Raw genomic sequence first — 20030 nt, forward strand, 5'->3', positions numbered from 1 at the left:
AGATCTCAGAACGGGGTTGCTTTCAAACCAGCCAGTAGTTTACATTCAAAAAAGAAAACCGTGATTTTGGTAAAATGTCTGCTAGACTATCTAGAAACCTCCCCTGTTAAAAATGCTATTTAAAGCGACCCCCATGCAAAGGCGTCTTATTATGCAATCAGCATCTGACGAGCTCATTTTAACATTGTGTGAGATTGCATTTAATGTACTCTATGGCACAATCCCACTAACGAACCAGCAACACAAGCGGTTGAAGAGGAGAAAGACTGAAATTAAATACATAGCCAATAAAAAGATTGGTGTGTCCACAAAAAAGCATGCTCAACCAGAAAGGAGGATTTCTTCTTCCGCTTTTGAGCATAGCAGTCCCCTTTATTACAAGTCTGATAACGGCTAAACAAGGTTGAAGATGGAGTATGCTGAGAAGCTGTTTTTAGTGTCTCAAAACCAAATAGATAAACTGAAGATGTCCAATACCGAGAGTCTATTCAACAAACCGTGGAAGACGATCTGGATGTTGCTATAAGAAATATTTTGAATAAAGACAATTTGGATACTCATGAGAAGGCTAAGCTTTACACCTCGGCTTTACAAAGATTTTTAACGGTAGTTAAACAGGGTGATCGAGATAGTAACACATTAACGCTTGCATTAACATCCCCAATGAGTCTCACAAAGAACAATCTGTTAACCCTGTTGAAGATATTATAGCAGATGTATTGAAAAATGTCCCATTGAGATGTGTGAAAAATGCAAGATACATCATGGATAAAATGTCTAAAGCCAAAGAAATGGCATCTTGGAGCGATTCAGGGAGTTTGTATTTAAAGGCATTACTATACAGGGATCACACGTGATGGATCTTGTAAAGAGTATTACGGCTCCGCATAATATTAGGGATGACCGTAGACCTCATGGATGGACTGAGTTTTTGCAGGCAATTGCTACTTTAAACATCCCCTATTCAACAGTGCCAAACCATAAGGTTAGGCGTGTAATAAGTTCATTTAAAACCAAACCGTCTACATACGCCCTCTACCTCTATGGGTCAAAGAATGTATTTAAGTACGCCTTCTTCTAAGGATTCAGATGTATCACCGTTTAAATCACCGTCTCTTGATCAAAACGTATGGCTGTCATTTTGATATTGTATAATTGTATATTCATTTTTGTACAAATTAATCATATGGTATTCAATAAAGCTATGACATTGGTACATTTGACATTGTGCTCTTTTTATTTATTTGAAGCAAACATTTACAAATCATGTGTTTAACATAAACGTTTCACCCATTTGCACACATTGCATACACTTAAATGTAGTACTATTACAATGAGTTATCCTTAGTTTTTTCACAAAATGCGATACATATTCATCATTTTTAATTAAATCATCGCTATAAAGCATCATAACATCATCATAAGCACGACCTCGAATCATATGATATAGAAAGAAAATACAATGATGACCGCATGTGTCAGACATAAAATGCTGAACTTGTTTAGCTGAATATTGAATGCGTGTTGAATTCGTTTTTAGAAAGGCAGTGATTGATACAGGAAAACGAATAAAATCAGGACTATTACCGAAACTGTCAAAGAAAAATGCTGAACCATCCTTATTTATGTAAATTGCTAACCAGTGTTCACCGGGGAGATGTGCAGGGTCTGTGTTGATTATGGCTGACGTAGGTAATGTTCTTAAGGGGTCCTTCGGTAAATGATCACACGGTAGTACTCCAAGAAAATGCGTGTTTTGTGTGATTCTGTCTATAGCCGCTGTAAGTTGTATGGTATTCATGTTTTCAATTAATAGTAGTCAACAAGTACCTGTCTTCGGTTAGAAACTTCAATGATGTTGTCAAAAACAGCATAAACAATCAGATTAATGGTTCTTGGAAGCGGTTGTCTGAAACGTACTTCTAGTCTGATATTCCCAGACTTAACAAGCGAGATGTGTTGACCACATTCTTACGTCTGGTGTGAGGTTGAAACCATAAAGTGTATAACCCTGCAGAAAATCTTCTCTGTCGATTACCAACGCTTGGTTTTTTAGATGTCTTCCAGACGAAAGTGCAAGCTGGTAAAATTCTCGCACGCGGTGCCTGCTCCAAAGTCAGGTTGTAATGGTTTGGCGGGTGTTGCTGACCATCCACATAAACAGCTAGAAACTCCAGATCGTAATGCTTAAATGCAAAAGGGTTTTTATCGTATGCCCCTGTAAAAGCATCATTATCGACCATACCCAATATGATGGATTTGGGTAATGTACCTAAAAACAGGTTTTCCTGGTTTGATACACGACCTCCAGCTGGTATGGAGAAATTTTTCAGGCAGACCCTGTCAATGGGGTATTTGGCAGTTGTTGAGAGTAGTGCTTGAGCGTGCCCCAGTCTCACTCCTGGTGATACAGATACTTTTTAACAAACAGAGAAGCTGTCAAAATACGCAGTTTGTATGCTATAGCATCACTCCTCATTAGACAAAATTCATCTTTGCCTCTTGTCAGACGGATTTTAATGTCCACCCCATTAAGCATTAGTTTTTCTTGAAAGAAAATATCACTGTGTATTGGTGATAAAAGCTCAACTACTGCACTTTCGTTGCTAAAGGCAGCCCTCTTTGTCAGACCAATGTTAGCCCCTGCCGGATCGCCTGCATCCATATGTCCGGCAGAATCTTTGTAAAATAAACCTGCTGAGAAAACACTTTCCAATGTATCTTTACCATAGTTTAAAAGGCATTCTATAATACATCGATAGGGGTAAGTGTTTGTACTCTGCTGAAATTAACCTATCACCAAGCGATACGTCAACCTGTGAAAAAATAGTGTTTCCTGGATAATTGACCAGTCCAACAGGAGTCCCATCTCTGATATTTGAACCGTCCGGATTTGTGATTTTAACACGCATGTAAAGCAGTGTATTATTTAAATCTATATAATCTTCACCATTCCCCGCTATGAAAAATTCCAATGGAGCGCTGTCCGATATCGCAGATAGAGGAGGGATTTCAATGTATGTGTTTTTTTCAATAGCCGTCTGCGTCATCGGTACTGTAAACAGATCCAGTTCGGATTTAATACACTCTTCGGACATGGTGTGTAGTAGTGCCATGGTTTAGAATATAGTTTTAACAGATGAAAAACGCTTCACAGCTCTCTTTCATTTTCGTTGCCTAACTGCGGTTTTCTTAGGGGTTTCCTGGTTTTCTTTACCGCCTGACCACTCCTCCCCTCCTCATTCCAGGTGGTTTAGACCTCCGTTTACGTAACATAACCATTAACCCGAACCGTCTTGAGATTTATCATTATTATTAAAGGAATGTGTCATAGCTCTGGTAACAACGTCGCTGGCTATGTTTTTAGCAGCGTTTTTAAGGTGTGGTTTGGCTATGCTGAAACCTCTTTTAACAACGGAAGAGCCATTCGAAACAAACCCCTGAAAAGGCCTCCGAGCCCCGCCCCATACATGACCCCTCCCCAGAAAACCCCGGCATTCCACCGCCTGCTTGAGTTTTATAATAGTTTACATAATGAGTGGGGTCCATTTGGTACGGATTATAATACGCCATTTTTAAAGGATCGGTTGTTTCACAGGCCTGAAGTGTAGTTTAACGACGACTTTGCCGTAAGAAAATGGCACTTCCCTGTTTCTGTCGTCTTTGAGCTCAATACAAATCTCTCCAATAGAATGTTTATTCACTGACACGTAGTGTACTCTGTCATATGCAACACTGACTATTTCACGATCCGATCCGGTTATATGTACACATCTCAAAAGCGGGGCATGTGCATCACCCACAGATTGATATTCGATAATATCTGTGTACATGTACATGGTGTAAAACCCTCCATTTATGTCTGTTTGGTGTGGCGCGTACACTGGCGTAAAACCGGGTTCGATGCTTTCATTTCCAGTATAATCATTTACAGCTACCAATGGTTTCTTCGGTATTACACCCAAAATAATGGCTAGTTTACCGTGGAATGTTAAGGAACTTCCTGGTGCCGCCATCACGAACACTTTGTTTTTCACATGATCGTAGCCAAGACGTGCATGCCGAGGTAGCATAGCATTTAGCTCCTTAATTACAAACAAAACTTCGTCATAATAACCACTTTTCAGCTTTATCTTCACAAGATGACTGATTCCGTCGATAACCTCTCTGAATTGGACTTTCGCATCATCATCAGTAATAGTGTACCATGATCTAGGGTATTCATTTTCAGCCACACCCACCTCCCAACGACCTTTTAAGTTTATAGGTTTGGCTAATCTTGTTCTGTAATTTGAAATTCGGTTTTGGGGTAAAGATCTAATGAAGCATTGCATGGCAATGTAACATAAAACCCTGCTTCATCCATGACCGTTTACTGCAGAAATGAAGTCAGGTAACAAATGTTTTATTTTTATATACTTTAAGAGGTTTGTAGATCTACAACAGCTTTTTCATTAACCCAGCTGTCAAACTTGGAGGCCACCCTACCCATCGTCACGAGCACCATGGATCTTTTACCGTGCTTCTTCTTGTCTAATATCTTTTCTACTTTAAAAGCTTTGTCCTTATCCACAATAATTTTTTGTAACTCCTCTTCATAAAATGATCCATCGATAACGTCGCCATCGTAATCAGATAGTTTGTAGACTGGTGGTTGTCGTGGTATACATTCGGTTATAGTGAAGAACTCATCTGTGTAGTTTTGTTCATAACCCTTGGTAAAAGGACCCCTCATCTTTGATATTCTAACCACGTCGCCGATTTTGAATTTAAATACAGGCATCTTCTTACACACATTACCATACAAATTGTCATAGACGACCGGTTCATTTTCTTTGTTGACATCTACAGGCCTCATTTTAATACTTCTGTGATAACTACTGTTGTATCCTTGAATAATGTCTTGTAAAACATTGATGTAGCGTTTAGAGTTTATAGCTGTTAAATAACGCCACATCCGTCCTTTTAACGTTCTATTAAAGCGTTCAATAGCGCTTGCTTTCAATTCACTCCCGTGCTGAAATGGTAAATGTTGTGTTTTTTAGTTAGTTGTTGGAAATGCTTGTTAAAAATTCCTTCCCTTGTCAGTCTGAATTTTCTGAGGGACTCTACCCTCTTGTAGTATTGAATTAAAGGCATTGGTCACTGCCAATCCAGTCTTGTTCTATATACAACGTACCCATGCATATTTGCTAAACACGTCTATACATGTGAGAAGAAATTTAGTATTGTCATTTTCCGTAGAATATATTGACATATCTACCAGGTCCATTTGAAACTGTGTATCAATACCATAAACAACGACCCTATTCCTTTTAAAATGATGTCGCAGTGGTCTGTGGAGTGTATAAGCAGCTTGACTGGCTAACCAGTCTGAAACTTCTTTATCACTTAGCAAATCACCACTTTCCTCTAATACACCACGTTTTAATCTACTCACACCCCCTAAAGAGCCAGGGTTTGATGGTGTGTAGTACACCTTATGCAATTGCTCGGTCATGTTAACAGATCAGACACCACCTAAATAATGAAACAGTGATTCTATAAAAGTATCCTTTTATTTTAAAATCAGGGGTAATCATACAATACATGCTTAAATAGTCAAATAGAAACACCAACATCAACCAATGTCTAGATATTGTAGGAAATTAACGCATGTATCAGTATTTTTGTCAATCAGGTAATTAACCAGAGTATCAACATTTTCAAAGACATGACTATCACTCCTTTCGTTTATTGACAATAACATCACACATGTATCCGTCACAAATGTACATAAGCATATTATATCAGATATTTTACAGACATTATCGCATTCAAACAATGAATTTAGAATGTTTTTAAGCAACAAACAGGGAGATTCATTCTGGTAGGCATAGACTTGTATCATTTCAGTCCAATTGTTTGATAGACCTCTGACTATATCCATGTGTTTTTTTAGACAAATCAGCCGTTTGTTAATATAGGCGTAATTTACAAGCTTGTTTTGTCCAGAACGTTCGACATTAATGATCTTATACAGCATATTGGTTATTTCACATTGAAGTCGATGTCTCAGAATAAATGTAATCAGGCCAGTAGCTCCACAGCACTTCCCCATTGTTAGCATCAAACTTTGGACCCAGCCGAACAGCCTTTCCAACAGTCCACAGTGTCGTAGACAGCCTGTTCACAGGTATCATTCACCAGCTTCTCACGGATTTCACGTACTCTCTGTAGAATGTTCGGCTCCTCTCTTAGTTCACACAACACGCCTTCGACAACTCCATGGATTCTCTGAGGATGCGGTGTCAATCCAAATGGTTTTAAAGCCTGGCCGATGACTTGGTTTAACACAGGTTTAAACAGTTTACTGGAAATTTCTTCAAAATGAGTGTAAAAGAAATACTTGTCAGGATCAAACAAGCACGTGTGCTGGATCTGACTGGGGTGATCCACTTCACAACCGTAGCACAACTCTTTTAACTTTAAATCGAGGAGATGATCCAGAATGACCACTATGACTGCTTTTATGAAATTGAACCCCTTCACACCAATAATGCCATCCGTGTCGTCCTCTCCCTTAAGAGCCGCTGCATCCGGAAGTGGGCATCCATCAGGATGTACACGGATCACCGTGGGATGAAATGAACGTTAGATTGCTGTAGCCAAGTTCCATGCAAAACTTGTCAAGCCAATGGCCGATGTCAGAAGACCCTACAACAGGGTCATCTCTTGCTGAAGTATCTGGGTCATTGGGTGATGCGACGGGCCCAGGAAGATATGTAGTAAAGTCTTGAGACATGTTGGTTTGAATGTTGGTTTGAAATGCGGTCAGTCACCGCCAGCCTTTAAGGTCTGTAGAAGGTGGGCGGTGTTACGCGGTCACTCCCACGCTATTTCGGGGTCAAACAGGCTGACCTTAATTACATTGTATTGGTCATTTGCATCACACCATTTAAACAGTTTGTCTATCTTTGAAAAAACATCATTCAGTATAGGAATATCTTTCCACTGAAACAAAAACTTCATTTGGAAACATTCATTGTGCTCTGTCTCTGGGAAAGGACACCCTCTGTCACTGAGACCCTGTTTGTCCTCAGCTGGTAAGTATGTAGACATGGTCAGCCACCCTCTTGATAGTGTGGTTACCAAACACACGGTCTCTTGGAAATGATTCTAGAGATGCTCCATTATTCAGATCCCTCCAAACACGATTGTAAAATACATCCCAGTCCTTTTCCGTGAAATACAAACAATGGTCTTCATCCATTGCATCACCCTTGTTGAATAACTTAACAGTACAAGATGTTCTGTCAAAGTCGTACACACACAACTGTGTGTTGTTTAGATGAAATTCATATTTCAGATCTTCTAACGGCTAATGGAGAGACCTGGTCATGCCTGGACCATGACATCTCCTCGGAGCCCAATATATCTTAGTAAGTCTTTTTACATCATTTAACATTGTTTTTTTAGGAGTGCTGGGAGCAGCCATTGCACAAGTGGAAATCACAAAATACTTGCTGAATAGTTGCAATGAACAAACCTAACCCATTTTAAATACACCGATGGGGGTATCAGAACAGACACGCCATATCACAGCATGTAGCCTACAACTGCCGGAGGGAGGGGAGCGGGGCGGAGGGAAAGGTCAAATGTACAGCAATTAAACCATAAATCAGGGCAATAAATCATTTTTTGTCACAACGTACATAATACATACTACTCTCATTGATCAGTAATACTCATTACAGGGGAATGCCTCTGTGTCTGAGGGATGCAGAGGTGGAGGATCTGCTTCTGTCAGAAAACCTTGGGATAAAAGAGTATAAAATACAAGTCAGCCCTCCCTTTCTGGGTCCCACTCACGGCACAGATGAACTCCTGTGTAATGACCGGGTCCTTCTTGCAAGAATAAATAATTTTAAAAGACTGTTTGAGTCAGAGTGTCTCATACGCAGTGATAATGGTTGGTTGATAATTTTTTGCCACAACAATGTATATTTGCAATATTTACAAGTATTTACATTGATATGTAAAACAAGTGCTAAAATGGTACTGTATCTTTGAGAATATTCTCGAATGTCAAACAATTTCTTATCGCAATTTGTGATTATAATTAAATTGTGTTCTTATTTTTTTATCAACGACTGACTGTAAATAACAGAATGGGTATTAAAAGAGACATTATTCACTGACAAATGGATTGGGTAGATTTAGTCTTTGAACACAGTACATGGAAAAATGTCAAACCAAACTTTAACTCTCAACACAAAGTAAAAGAATCTCAGTGCAAAACTTCTTCACCACTACTCAATCAAAGCTGTGTGAAATCTGAAAATGTACCAGCCAGTGGCTAATGACATTTTTAGTCGTATATTTAAAGATTTGAACAATATGCAAGTGATTTGCTTGCTTTGTAGAGGGTTACACAGAGTAAAAGATCAGTTTTGGGAAACCGAATCACAGATGTTTTGGCATATCAGCAAACATACAGTACAAGAGTACTAAAACTGAAATCAAGCAATGATCATTGCAAGTGTGAATGTTTTACCATGGGTAGAGGGTCCTGATGGTTGAGCATACGGTTGACGTTGTTAACGATTTCTCGTGGGTCATAGTTGGGGATCTTACAGGCCCAGCCAGTCCCAATGCCCTCAGCTCCGTTCACCAGCACCATGGGAATGATGGGAATGTACCACTCTGGCTCCACCTTCTGGTTGTCATCATACAGGAACTTCAGCAGACTGGAGTCCACCGCAGGAAACAGCAGTTTGGCCAATGGACTGAAAGACATACATAAAAACATCCTGTAGATCTCAACCCCTCAATAATATCAGACATTAACAATACATCGAACAAGCCCAGCATGCACCAGTACACCAGCTCTAACCACTTACGACACAATTTACTAAAAAAAAACAAGTCTTACCTGAGCATGGTGAAGATGTAACGAGGACTGGCAGCGTCTTTACCGCCGTTGATGCGAGTACCAAATTGACCGAGAGGCTGAAGGATGTTGATGTTGTTGCTGCCAACAAAGTTCTGGGCCAAATTGACAATGGTCATCATCAGGGCTTGCTGCAGATGAGACAAAAACCTTTCTTTTAAAACCAGCTGTTTGAAATCTGTCACTCTGTTATCACAAATTTAGAATATTCTCATTAATCTAGTCTTCATTTTATAGCAATATTTATATGTATTTTTGTAAATATATTAAATCCTAATTTTGAGGGACAAATATGTTGGCTACTAAAGAAAGTATTTGCTAAATTTGTTACTAAATCTGTATAGTATCAGGAGATGATTGTGAGCTGTACTGAGGTACCCCAAGGCTCCGTCCTGAGTCCTTTCCTGTTCATCCTCTACACCGATTTCCAGTATAAGACAAACCAGTATCACCTGCAGAAGCTTACTAATGACTGATGATTCTGATAACAGGAACTACAAATAACAGGTGTGAAACTTTTTATTGACCATGTATTGAGTCATGGTCAGGCTGTATAAGTCAGGCCAGAGCAGCTGGGAAAATAACAACAACAAAAAATGATATATCTCACTCTAGACTTATAGATAAAAAAAAATACACTTTGTTTCACCAAAGTGTTGAAAGCAACAACTATGAGCAGGCTCATGTGAAAACTGCACATGCAGAATTCTACAGAAAGCTCTGAATATTTATACAGAATTTGAATGCCTGACATTCATAACATTTTTAATTTCACTGTTATAATGTTTTGCAATTTATTTTACCAAACTGCTGTTGTGTATGGCTGCAGCTGTTTACAATCCTTATTCTATGTGTCTGCTGTTTTGAACTACATTTCCACTTCAGGATCAATAAATTCAGTCTGCCTGTCTACATATCTAATAATGCACACTCTATAATGTGCAATGACCAGTTATTGTTTTAAAGACACAATGTAATTAATTGGTTGTTACAAACTTCGCCATGATGGTAAGCAGACATTTCAGCCACAGATCCAGCCAGCTGGGCAACCTTGACCTCTCTCTTATCATTCCTCTTCATACAGGTGAACAACACCTTCCTCTGACCAGGCTTAAGACCTACATGACAAAGACAAAAGCAGAGACATTATTATAACACAAGCAGCAGTTGGGGATTTTATTCTAAATAACCATCATTTGGGTTAAACATTATCAGAACTGCGATTAGTTGATGAGTTTGATGTTCACTCTCCAATACATTTATTGATGCAACGCTCCAGAAAGAGAATGTTGATGCCGGACTGAAGATACCCACCGTCAACAAGCGAGGGAATAGATCGCTCATTGTCTGAGTTGGAGAAGAGGATCAGCTCTTTGTTGATGAAGTCATTGTAAGACAGGTGTCGTGTTGCGGTGCCATACAGGAATTGCTGTAATGAGTAAACCAGAACAGTGTAAGATCAGAAACATTATCCAAGTTCAACTATTAAGTGCATTTGTAAGCGCACAAACATGTATATACAATATTTTAAACAATATTTTATTTAATTGTAATAATTTAATTGTAATTTTTTTACAATTCCAAACTGGTTGCTTTTTATTACTGTATTATAGTGTAATTACCATGAAAATGTCACAATGCAAAAAACAATAATTATTATTATTATTATCTTTATGGAAAATATTATCACTTGTTTATCTTCTGTTTTTGGGGTAAAATATGACCTGTACATGTTCTTTGTGAGATTCACCCTCTTACAGTTCCTATAGCACCTCTTTAATTAGGCAATCTTTTCTCTTGTTAGCTGGAGTGCATGATTAACTGCTGTACCTCAGGCAGTCCATGCATCCTCCTTTGCCGTCTGTCCTCCATGAAGTTAGTCAGCCACTCTTTCCTGTCATCTGTTTTCTTCTTACTGAACGCCTAAAAATAGATTTAACACAGTCAACCATCTGTCTGATGTGTTAAATATCTGAATAGTAGAAAACAAAGGATATGCACACCTAAAGCAAATTTCCATCAACAGGATTTTAATATACCTAATGTTTCGAGCATACCGCTTTCATCAGACATAAAATTCATTAAAAAACGGCATCTTAAATAGTATAGGTCACATGATAATATCTGTCACATGATCAATTTTCCATTAACATACAATTCAATATTTAAATGTCTTTCAAACAGATGAAAGCGTTAATACATATCTTACAAAATCCCGTACAAATTTAACATACATATTGCAACATCTCAAGATACACAATTTACAAAAATGGTTTAATATTAAAGTCTTCAATCAAACCCCTAGGACTCTTAATATTTCTAATCCTATATATCTCAATGTGGCTCCACTATGTCCAAATCTGGCAAAATGTACCGCTACAGGGCTGGTTGTAGATCTATTATTGCTACGGTGTTCTGCCATCCTAGTTTTAATGGCTCTGGTAGTTTTTGCTATATATGCAAGGCCACATGGACATTGCAGCATATAGATAACATTATTGTAGAGCATGAGATGACACTGCTTTATATTTTTTTCCTGTTTGTGGATAATTAAATGTTTGTATTTTGTAAGTAAAATGGCACTGTTGGCAGTTGCCACTAGGATAATTACCACAAGGAACAGAACTAAAAAAATGAGTAGGGGTATTCAGAGGAATATCAGCTCTTACAAGTAAATTCCGAAGATTCTGAGGTCTCTTAAAAGTCATTAAAGGGGATTCAAAAAACAACTCTGTAATGCCAGATCTGATTCAATAATGTGCCAGTGTTTCTTAATACTCTTTTTAAAGTCTTGAGCTACAGGTCAGTATTGTATAGGACAATCAATTCTACCCATATGATCAGATTTTTTATCTCTCTTAGTAGTTAAGCAATCAGTCTGTGATTTATTCTCAAAACGTGATGAAGCATTGCAAATCCAATTTTTCTTAAAGCCTCTTTTTCTGAAACGTGTTTTTAAATAATTAGTTTGTCTTTCAAAATCAACATCTGTACTACAAGTTCATCAAATCCTGTGAAACTGAGAGATAGGAATACTTTCTTTTGGATAACGAGGCGTTATGATGTACCATGTAAAAGAGAATTTCTGTCAGTGGGTTTATGATATGAATCAGTATTTAATCCCTTATTGTCTCTGATAATTAGGATATCTAAATAAATCATTTTGTTGGCATCAGAAGATAAAGTAAATTTCAGATGTTCATCCCTTGAGTTTACAAAATTGACATTGATTGTATGTTGTTAAGAAAATTATTGTATTGGATTTACACTTTTAATACTATGAGTCCAAGGGGTTTGAATGAAGACTTAATATAAGACCATCTTGAGATGTTGCGAAATGTAAGTTAAATTACATATACATTGCATATTAATATTACATATACAGTGCATCTGAAAGTATTCACAGCGCTTCAATTTTTCCACATTTTGTTGTTACAGCCTTATTCCAAAATGGATTAAATTTATTATTTTCCTCAAAACTCTACAAACAATACCCCATAATGACAATGTGGAAAATGTTTTTTGAAATCTTTGGAAATTTATTAAAAATAAAAAACGAAAAAAAATCACATGTACATAAGTATTCATAGCCTTTGCTCAATACTATGTTGAAGCACCTTTGGCACCAATTACAGCCTCAAGTCTTTCTCTGTATGATACTACAAGCATGGCACCTATTTTTGGGCAGTTTCTCCCATTCTTCTTTGCAGGACCTCTCAAGCTCCATCAGGTTGGATGGGGAGCACAGCCATTTTCAGATCTCTCCAGAGATGTTCACTCGGGCTCTGGCTGGGCCACTCAAGGACATTCACAGAGTTCACTCCTTTGTTATCTTGGCTGTGTGTTTAGGGTCATTGTCCTGTTGGAAGATGAACCTTCGCCCCAGTCTGAGGTCCAGAGCGCTCTGGAGCAGGTTTTCATCAAGGATGTCTCTGTACATTGCTGCATTCATCTTTCCCTCGATCCTGACTAGTCTCCCAGTTCCTGCTGCTGAAAAACATCCCCACAGCATGATGCTGCCACCACCATGCTTCACTGTAGGGATGGTATTGGCCAGGTGATGAGCGGTGCCTGGTTTCCTCCAGACATGACGCTTGCCATTCAGGCCAAAGAGTTCAATATTTGTTTCATCGAGAGTCCTTAAGGTGCCTTTTAGCAAACTCCAGGTGGGATGTCATGTGCCTTTTACTGAGGAGTGGCTTCCGTCTGACCACTCTACCATATAGGCCTGATAGGTGGACTGCTGCAGAGATGGTTGTTCTTCTGGAAGGTTCTCCTCTCTCCACAGAGAAATGCTGGAGCTCTGTCAGAGTGACCATCGGGTTCTTGGTCACCTCCCTGACTAAGGCCCTTCTCCCCCGATAGCTCAGTTTGGCCGGGCGGCCAGCTCTAGGAAGAGTCCTGGTGGTTCCAAACTTCCATTTATGGATGATGGAGGCCACTGTGCTCATTGGGACCTTCAATGCTGCAGAAATGTTTCTGTACCGTTCCCCAGATCTGTGCCTCGATACAATCCTGTCTCGGAGGTCTACAGACAATTCCTTGGACTTCATGGCTTGGTTTGTGCTCTGACATGCACTTTTAACTGTGGGACCTTATATAGACAGGTGTGTGCCTTTCCAAATCATGTCCAATCAACTGTATTTACACAGGTGAACTCCAATCAAGTTGTAGAAACAAGGATGATCAGTGGAAATAGGATGCAGGCTGAATACTTATGTACATGTGATTTTTCGTTTTTTAATTTTAATACATTTCCAAAGATTTCAAACAAACTTCTTGCACGGTGTCATTATGGGGTATTGTTTGTAGAATTTTGAGGAAAATAATGAATTTAATCAATTTTGGAATAAGGCTGTAACAACAAAATGTGGAAAAAGTAAAGTGCTGTGAATAACATGCATTCTTGCATACCGGATGCACTGTACCATCTATGTATTGTGTTGTTTCATCTGTATGAAACACATTTAATGATATGGAAATGTATATATTGTATTTTATTTTTATATGTATGTTTATTTGTCAATATTTCATTGTATGTTAATGGCAATTGGTCATGTGACAGATATTATCATGTGACCTATTCTATTTAAGATGCCGTTTTTGAATTCATTTCAAATCTGATGAAGAGCGGAATGCTCAAAACGTTACGTATATTAAAATCCTGTTGATGGAATTTTGCTTTAGGTGTGCATCTCCTTTGTTTTCTTCTGTTGTATTATGAGTTTTTTTGGATTCTGCACCCTAATACCTGGTATATTGGATGTGTGTGCCTTTGTTTGTATATTCTTTTAATATCTGAACAGACATAACACACTACCAAATATAGTAGAAACAAAACCCAACACTACTATAATAAAGTTTAGGCCTGAACTAGTCATTCACAGACAAGAGTAAAACTGTATGTTGTGCAAAACTAACCAGTGTGATGGCCGCATCATCTTCTGTGCCATTGTATTTAAACATAATTCGATGTCTCTCCATGTCAGAAAAATATTCTTTTGCTTCTTTGCTAGTGCTGGTACCCAAACCTGATATGCATGAAAGAAACACATAGTTCCATTCCTGATTTGTAGATGCAGTCTCTTTAAAATAAGGAGCCTAAAGAAAACAAACCTTTATAGTACTTAATGTGCCATGTTTTATAATTTTCTGTGTGTTTCTTCCACTCATCAAACTCTGGAATGCTGTAGAATGCCATCTCCTGTTTGTTCTTACTAGCCTGCAGAGAGTGTTTTAAAGTTATGTGTAAATATACAGCAGCAATCTGCATGGCTTGTGTGTTGTACATGCCGTTGGATGAGTGTTGTACCTTGACAATGGGCGTGATGAACTCCTCCAGGAAGGTGTGCTTCAGCAGAGATGGCCAGTTGTGATGGAAGAAGTTAATGAGGAGACCCTTGATGTGAGAGCCATCTTGATCCTGAGAGTACACAACACAAACATTACTTACTGTCATAGAAAACATCTCTGTAACTCACGGATCAACAAGAACTCAAAAAAGCAAATAATACATACAAACTAACCAAATAAAAAATGCACCTGATCGGTCATGATCATGATCTTTCCATAGCGTAAGCTTTTCAGGGACTCCGAGTCGTCATAGCTCTTCTTGTACTGAAGACCCACGATCTTAATGATGTTGTTGATTTCTGCGTTCTCCATGATCTACAATTAAAACAAGGGTCAACTCCCAATAATGTAAAACTGAAAAATAGCCCAAAACTGTATGGGCGCTTGTCCCAGTGGTTGATTTTCATTAAAACTTTAGTTTTTCCTTTTTGTTATATGAGGGTCTCATTAAAAATTAGTTGTAAACATTTTTACCAGACCGTCATCATTTGTTTTTGGTATTTTTCAAATACCTTTTATGTAAAGATTTTTTACCATTTTAGTCCCAGACAATATTAAGCTATATTCAATATTAAACTATGAATATCCATTCTAAAAATACAACATTTTACATGTTTAATAATATGATAATCTAAACAAAGAGTAAAAATGAAGCATAGACCATTTTAATATTTATTGTGGGAAAATAATTTTTTTTTTTTAAATAATGACTGTCCCACAAAACAATTTTGCCCCTAACAGTTAAAAGAAAAATTAGTCAGATGTCCTTCCCATGTTGTGACACTGTGGTGCAAATTTTCACGACTTTCAGAAAAATGACAAAGATGACATGAATCTCCTTTGATGCATTCACATTACATTATATTATACTATCATTACTGGTTATACTGTACAGGTATGTAAGCTTTCTGCTCACTGTCACTGTTAAAGTGATTTCCCTGTTGGTAATGCGATAGTTGTTGCAAAGTTTTTGCTGAGAAAAATACTGTAGGTTGGTTAATTCCAAATAAACAAACACAAAAATGTTCTTAAAACGCCTTAAAAATATTCTCTATATTAGGATAAATAGCCCTATAAAGAATGAGGCTTAGTGTCAAACTAAAGTCGAACTGATAACCAATATGAGTGATTAAACTTAACAGATTCTTTTATTTATTTAAACAGTGTCAGATATGTTTGTATTTTTATGTTTGTATTGTATTGTATTTTTTATCTTCATACAAGATTTAACATAAAACAAAGGCAACCTGAGTAAACACAAACATTTTCTTGTTATTAACATTTATATTGATTCACAAATTAACACAAAGAAAAAAACAACATAAATCTATATACACATATACATTGATTCCCTATATATATATATATATATATATGGGGAATCAATCACTTTTAAAATAAACCCCCACTTTACCCCCGACAAGGGGGAACAAGGCGACGTGCCAAGCATGGGAGCAGGCCGCGCCAGCCGCGCCTTTTCTCTCTCTATGTTTCTTGCATAGAGTTTAAGCGGCTGGGGCCATCTTAACGCTATCATACGCACTGGGGAAAGCGATCTTATTCTTTGTTCCTATTCTTTCAGGGGGAAAAGACCCTTCGGAGACCACACCTGCCCAGACTGGGGGAGGTAAATTGTGGTGCAATACATCACATGGGCTTTTAGGTCATATGTGGAGAATGGCGCGGTGGTAGATCCTACCTCATTGGGAGAGAGGAGTTGCTACAAACTCGGCGACCGGGGGTCCGTGAGGACTGCCCAAGGGAGACGCGGGTCTGCTCGCAAGGGGACCGTACCGTAGAAAATACACACAGGGGGATAAGTCCACATAGGGCCCCCACATCCTGTGGAGCACCTATTCCTGCACTGCGCACATCTGTGGGTCTTCAGCCCGGGAAGAACACCAATTCACGAACAAGCGCCACTTCAGGGCGTAATTTTGCTTGGTAGAGGGGGCTCTGGCTTGGTTGATCGTGTCTATGACGGCAGGTGGTAGACCAGCTAGATGTTCTGCAGCCCGTACAAGGGCCAGATGTGGAGGTTCCAGAGGTCTGGGTGCGGATGCCAGAGCGTGCCCCGTCCCTGAGAAAGAAGGTCCTTCCTCAGGGGAATTCGCCAGGGAGAGGCTGTCGCGAGGAGTACAAGATCCGAGAACCAAGTCCGAGTGGGCCAATAAGGAGCCACTAGAGTGAGCGTCCTCCCTGACCTTGCACAGCACCTGTGCAAGAAGGCTCACTGGGGGAAATGCGTACTTGCGCAGTCCCGTGGGCCAGCTATGTGCCAGCACATCTGCCCCGAGGGGAGCCTCCGTTCGGATGTACCAGAGCGGGCAGAAGGAGGTCTCTCGGGAGGCGAACAGGTCTACCTGAGCCTTGCTGAACAGTTCCCAAATCTTGGGACTTGAGTTGCTGCTGGCTCCAAAGGAGGAGACGCCGCCTTGGCGATTTATGTACGCTACCGTGGTGGTGCTGTCTGATCGAAATTAGACGTGTTTACCCTGAACTGGAGGGAGAAAAAGTACAGCCAACAACTCTAGGCAGTTGATGTCCCAGTGCAGTGGGGTCCCTTTCCAATGGCCCGCAGCCGCGTGCCCGTTGCCAAAGAGGAGAACCTTGTACTGATATGCCTGGCCGTCGAACGCGAACCGTAGGAAGGGTCAACGTGGAGACAATATTGAGACTTGGAAGTACGCGTCCTTCAGGTCTACCGCTGCGAACCAATCTAGATGCCGGATGCAAGTTAAAATGTGTTTTTTTGTGTGAGCATTTTGAACGGGAGTTTGTGCAAGGCCTGGTTGACAACTCGCAAGTCCAAGATCGGTCGTAAGCCGACCGCCGCGGAGGACGCCATATGCCCCAGGAGCTTTTGGAAAAGTTTTAAAGGGACCGCTGTGAGGCATTTCAGCACTGACTGCGCGCGCTCGTTGGTGAGGCGCGTTGACATCGAGACTGAGTCTAACTCCATGCCAAGAAAAGAGATGCTCTGAACCGGGGTGAGCTTGCTCTTTTCCCAGTTGACCTGAAGCCCTAAACGGCTGAGGTAACTGAGCACCTGGTCCCTGTGGGCACATAGTAACTCTCGGGAGTGGGATGAGCCAGTCATCGAGGCAGTTGAGTATGTGGATGTCGGCTTCCCGAAGCGGGGCATGGGCTGCCTCTGCGACCTTCGTAAAGACACAAGGGGACAGAGATATGCCGAAGAGGAGAACCTTGTACTGATATGCCTGGCCGTCGAACGCGAACCGGAGGAAGGGTCGACGTGGAGACAATATTGAGACATGGAAATACACGTCCTTCAGGTCTACCGCTGCGAACCAATCTAGATGCCGGACGCAAGTTAAAATGTGTTTTTTGTCTGAGCATTTTGAACGGGAGTTTGCGCAAGGCCTGGTTGACAACTCGCAAGTCCAAGATAGGTCGTAAGCCGCCGCCTTTCTTGGGTCCGATGAAGGGCTGTAGAAACCCTTCATCCCGGTTGGAGGGACAGGCTCTTTCGCGTCTTCGAGTATGAGAGTCGTGATTTCCGCATGCAGGGTTTTGTCACGTTTGCAAATTGAATTGCGTAACCGAGTCGAATGGTCCTGGCCAGCCAGCGTGACTGATTGGGACGTGAGAGTCACGCATCCAAACTCCGAGCTAGGGGCACTAAGGGGACAGTTATTTTTGACATACCCGGCAAGGCTTCGCTGCGGTGCGGGACAGGTACTGCAATGTGGGACCACAGCCCGAAGGGGGTGCGGCAAATGAAATAAATTCAACAAAGGATTCTCCTCCCAGCCCTCCACCGGGGGACGGAGTGGTCTTCTTACCAGCTCCAGTGAAGTGAAGACGTCACCTACAGGCCTTGAAGGGGAGCATAGGTGGCGGCGTTCTCGGGGCACAGGTGGATCGCAACCACTCAGTACACCTGGGGGACCGGCGTGTACTCGTGGGCCGCTCCGCTGTCGAGGGTAGTGAGAGCGGATGAGCTAGAGGCTTTGTGACGGGTGGAGAACCCGAGGAACCAATCGTCAAGCCGCGATGGCTGTGGGGAAGACGTAGGGTTCCAGTCCAGCCCTACGCTGGCGGCGGCCCGGGCAAGCATGTCGGACATCTGGGCGTCAGCCTCAAACTGGGCATGCTGGCCCGAAGGCGGCAGCCCAGTCGAGTCATCCGCGTCAGACGCCGGACCGTTCTCCGATGCAGCGGCGAGCTCATCCAGCTCGGGGGGCTCAAGAGGATAGGCAGGCTTGCCGTGAGGCGAGCCGCTGTTGCCTCGAGCCTGGACGGAAGTCAACATGCATGCTGGGGAACGACGCAGGGGGTGGCGGAGTGGCGTTCCTTCTGTTGAAGGAAAGCCGCGACCGCAATGTTGCCATGGTCATGTTTTCGCAGTGAGAGCATGAGTCATCCACAAACGCTGCCTCGGTGTGATCGCAGCCCAGACACACGAGACTGCACCTGTGGCCATCAGAAAAGGAGAGTACTCTACCGCATCCAGGAACTACATAGGGGCGGAAAGGCATCTTTATAAAGACGCGTCCTGAAAAGGACATTCAACACCAGCTGTGTTATTGATCTTTTAGCGAAATAACTCTTTTAGAGAACATCAACTCTTTTAGTTGTGCTGCCGAAGCGCCCAGGGGCAAACTGCACTGCCATGCAGTGAAGGGAGAAAGCCACTGATATGCACCGTAGATCCAAAAGCAATCGCTCAGAGATGAGAGGAACAGTGTGTGACTCGAAGCTCGCTGTATACACAAAAATGGTCTCCGAAGAAAATTTCTGAATGAAACATGCATTTCCCTTCCTTTATACCCGTATGTCCGGGGGCAGGACATGCAAATTCTATCTGCCAATTTCTCATTGGCCTTCTCTCATAGATCAGAGATGCAAAAGGCGCTCAAGAGAGACCCCTAGTGTCGCTTCTTCGACACAACGTCGAAGTGAGCGACAGATGGGGAACTCTAAATTACTCCCCCCACCGCCCCTAAATAATTGCCCCATTTCAACCACCTCAACTGACTCCTTTTGACGCAAAGGAGCAGCGGCTCTACTCCGACCTCCTCACGGATGACTGAGCTCCTCACGCTATCTCTAAGGGAGAAGCCTGCCACCCTTCTGAGGAAGCCCATTTCGTCCGCTTGTACTCGCGACCTAGTTCTTTCGGTCATGACCCAGCCTTCATGACCATAGGTGAGGGTAGGAACAAAAATTGACTGGTAGATCAAGAGCTTTGCCTTCCGGCTCAGCTCTCTTTTCGATAGAG

At 41.1% G+C, this 20030-nt stretch overlaps 1 protein-coding gene across 5 annotated transcripts in view; it reads right to left on the minus strand.

The window, feature by feature from the left end:
- LOC127619619 (DNA topoisomerase 2-beta-like) overlaps nucleotides 1–20030 on the minus strand; it is a 150078-nt gene that overhangs the window by 45439 nt on the left and 84609 nt on the right. For all 5 annotated transcript variants that reach the window (XR_007967590.1, XR_007967591.1, XM_052092528.1 and 2 more), the window contains exons 13-21: nucleotides 14975–15100; nucleotides 14745–14855; nucleotides 14549–14654; nucleotides 14354–14463; nucleotides 10763–10855; nucleotides 10247–10361; nucleotides 9929–10050; nucleotides 8915–9063; nucleotides 8537–8768 (exon numbers count right to left, since the gene is read on the minus strand). Coding sequence is in view for 3 of the 5 variants with exons in the window: in XM_052092528.1 (XP_051948488.1) it covers nucleotides 8537–8768; nucleotides 8915–9063; nucleotides 9929–10050; nucleotides 10247–10361; nucleotides 10763–10855; nucleotides 14354–14463; nucleotides 14549–14654; nucleotides 14745–14855; nucleotides 14975–15100 (1164 nt within the window). In the remaining 2 variants the exon portion in view is untranslated. The remainder of the gene's footprint in view (nucleotides 1–8536; nucleotides 8769–8914; nucleotides 9064–9928; nucleotides 10051–10246; nucleotides 10362–10762; nucleotides 10856–14353; nucleotides 14464–14548; nucleotides 14655–14744; nucleotides 14856–14974; nucleotides 15101–20030) is intronic.

The sequence above is a fragment of the Xyrauchen texanus genome, chromosome 26, assembly GCF_025860055.1.
Source record: "Xyrauchen texanus isolate HMW12.3.18 chromosome 26, RBS_HiC_50CHRs, whole genome shotgun sequence".
In the NCBI taxonomy this organism is placed as follows: domain Eukaryota; kingdom Metazoa; phylum Chordata; class Actinopteri; order Cypriniformes; family Catostomidae; genus Xyrauchen; species Xyrauchen texanus.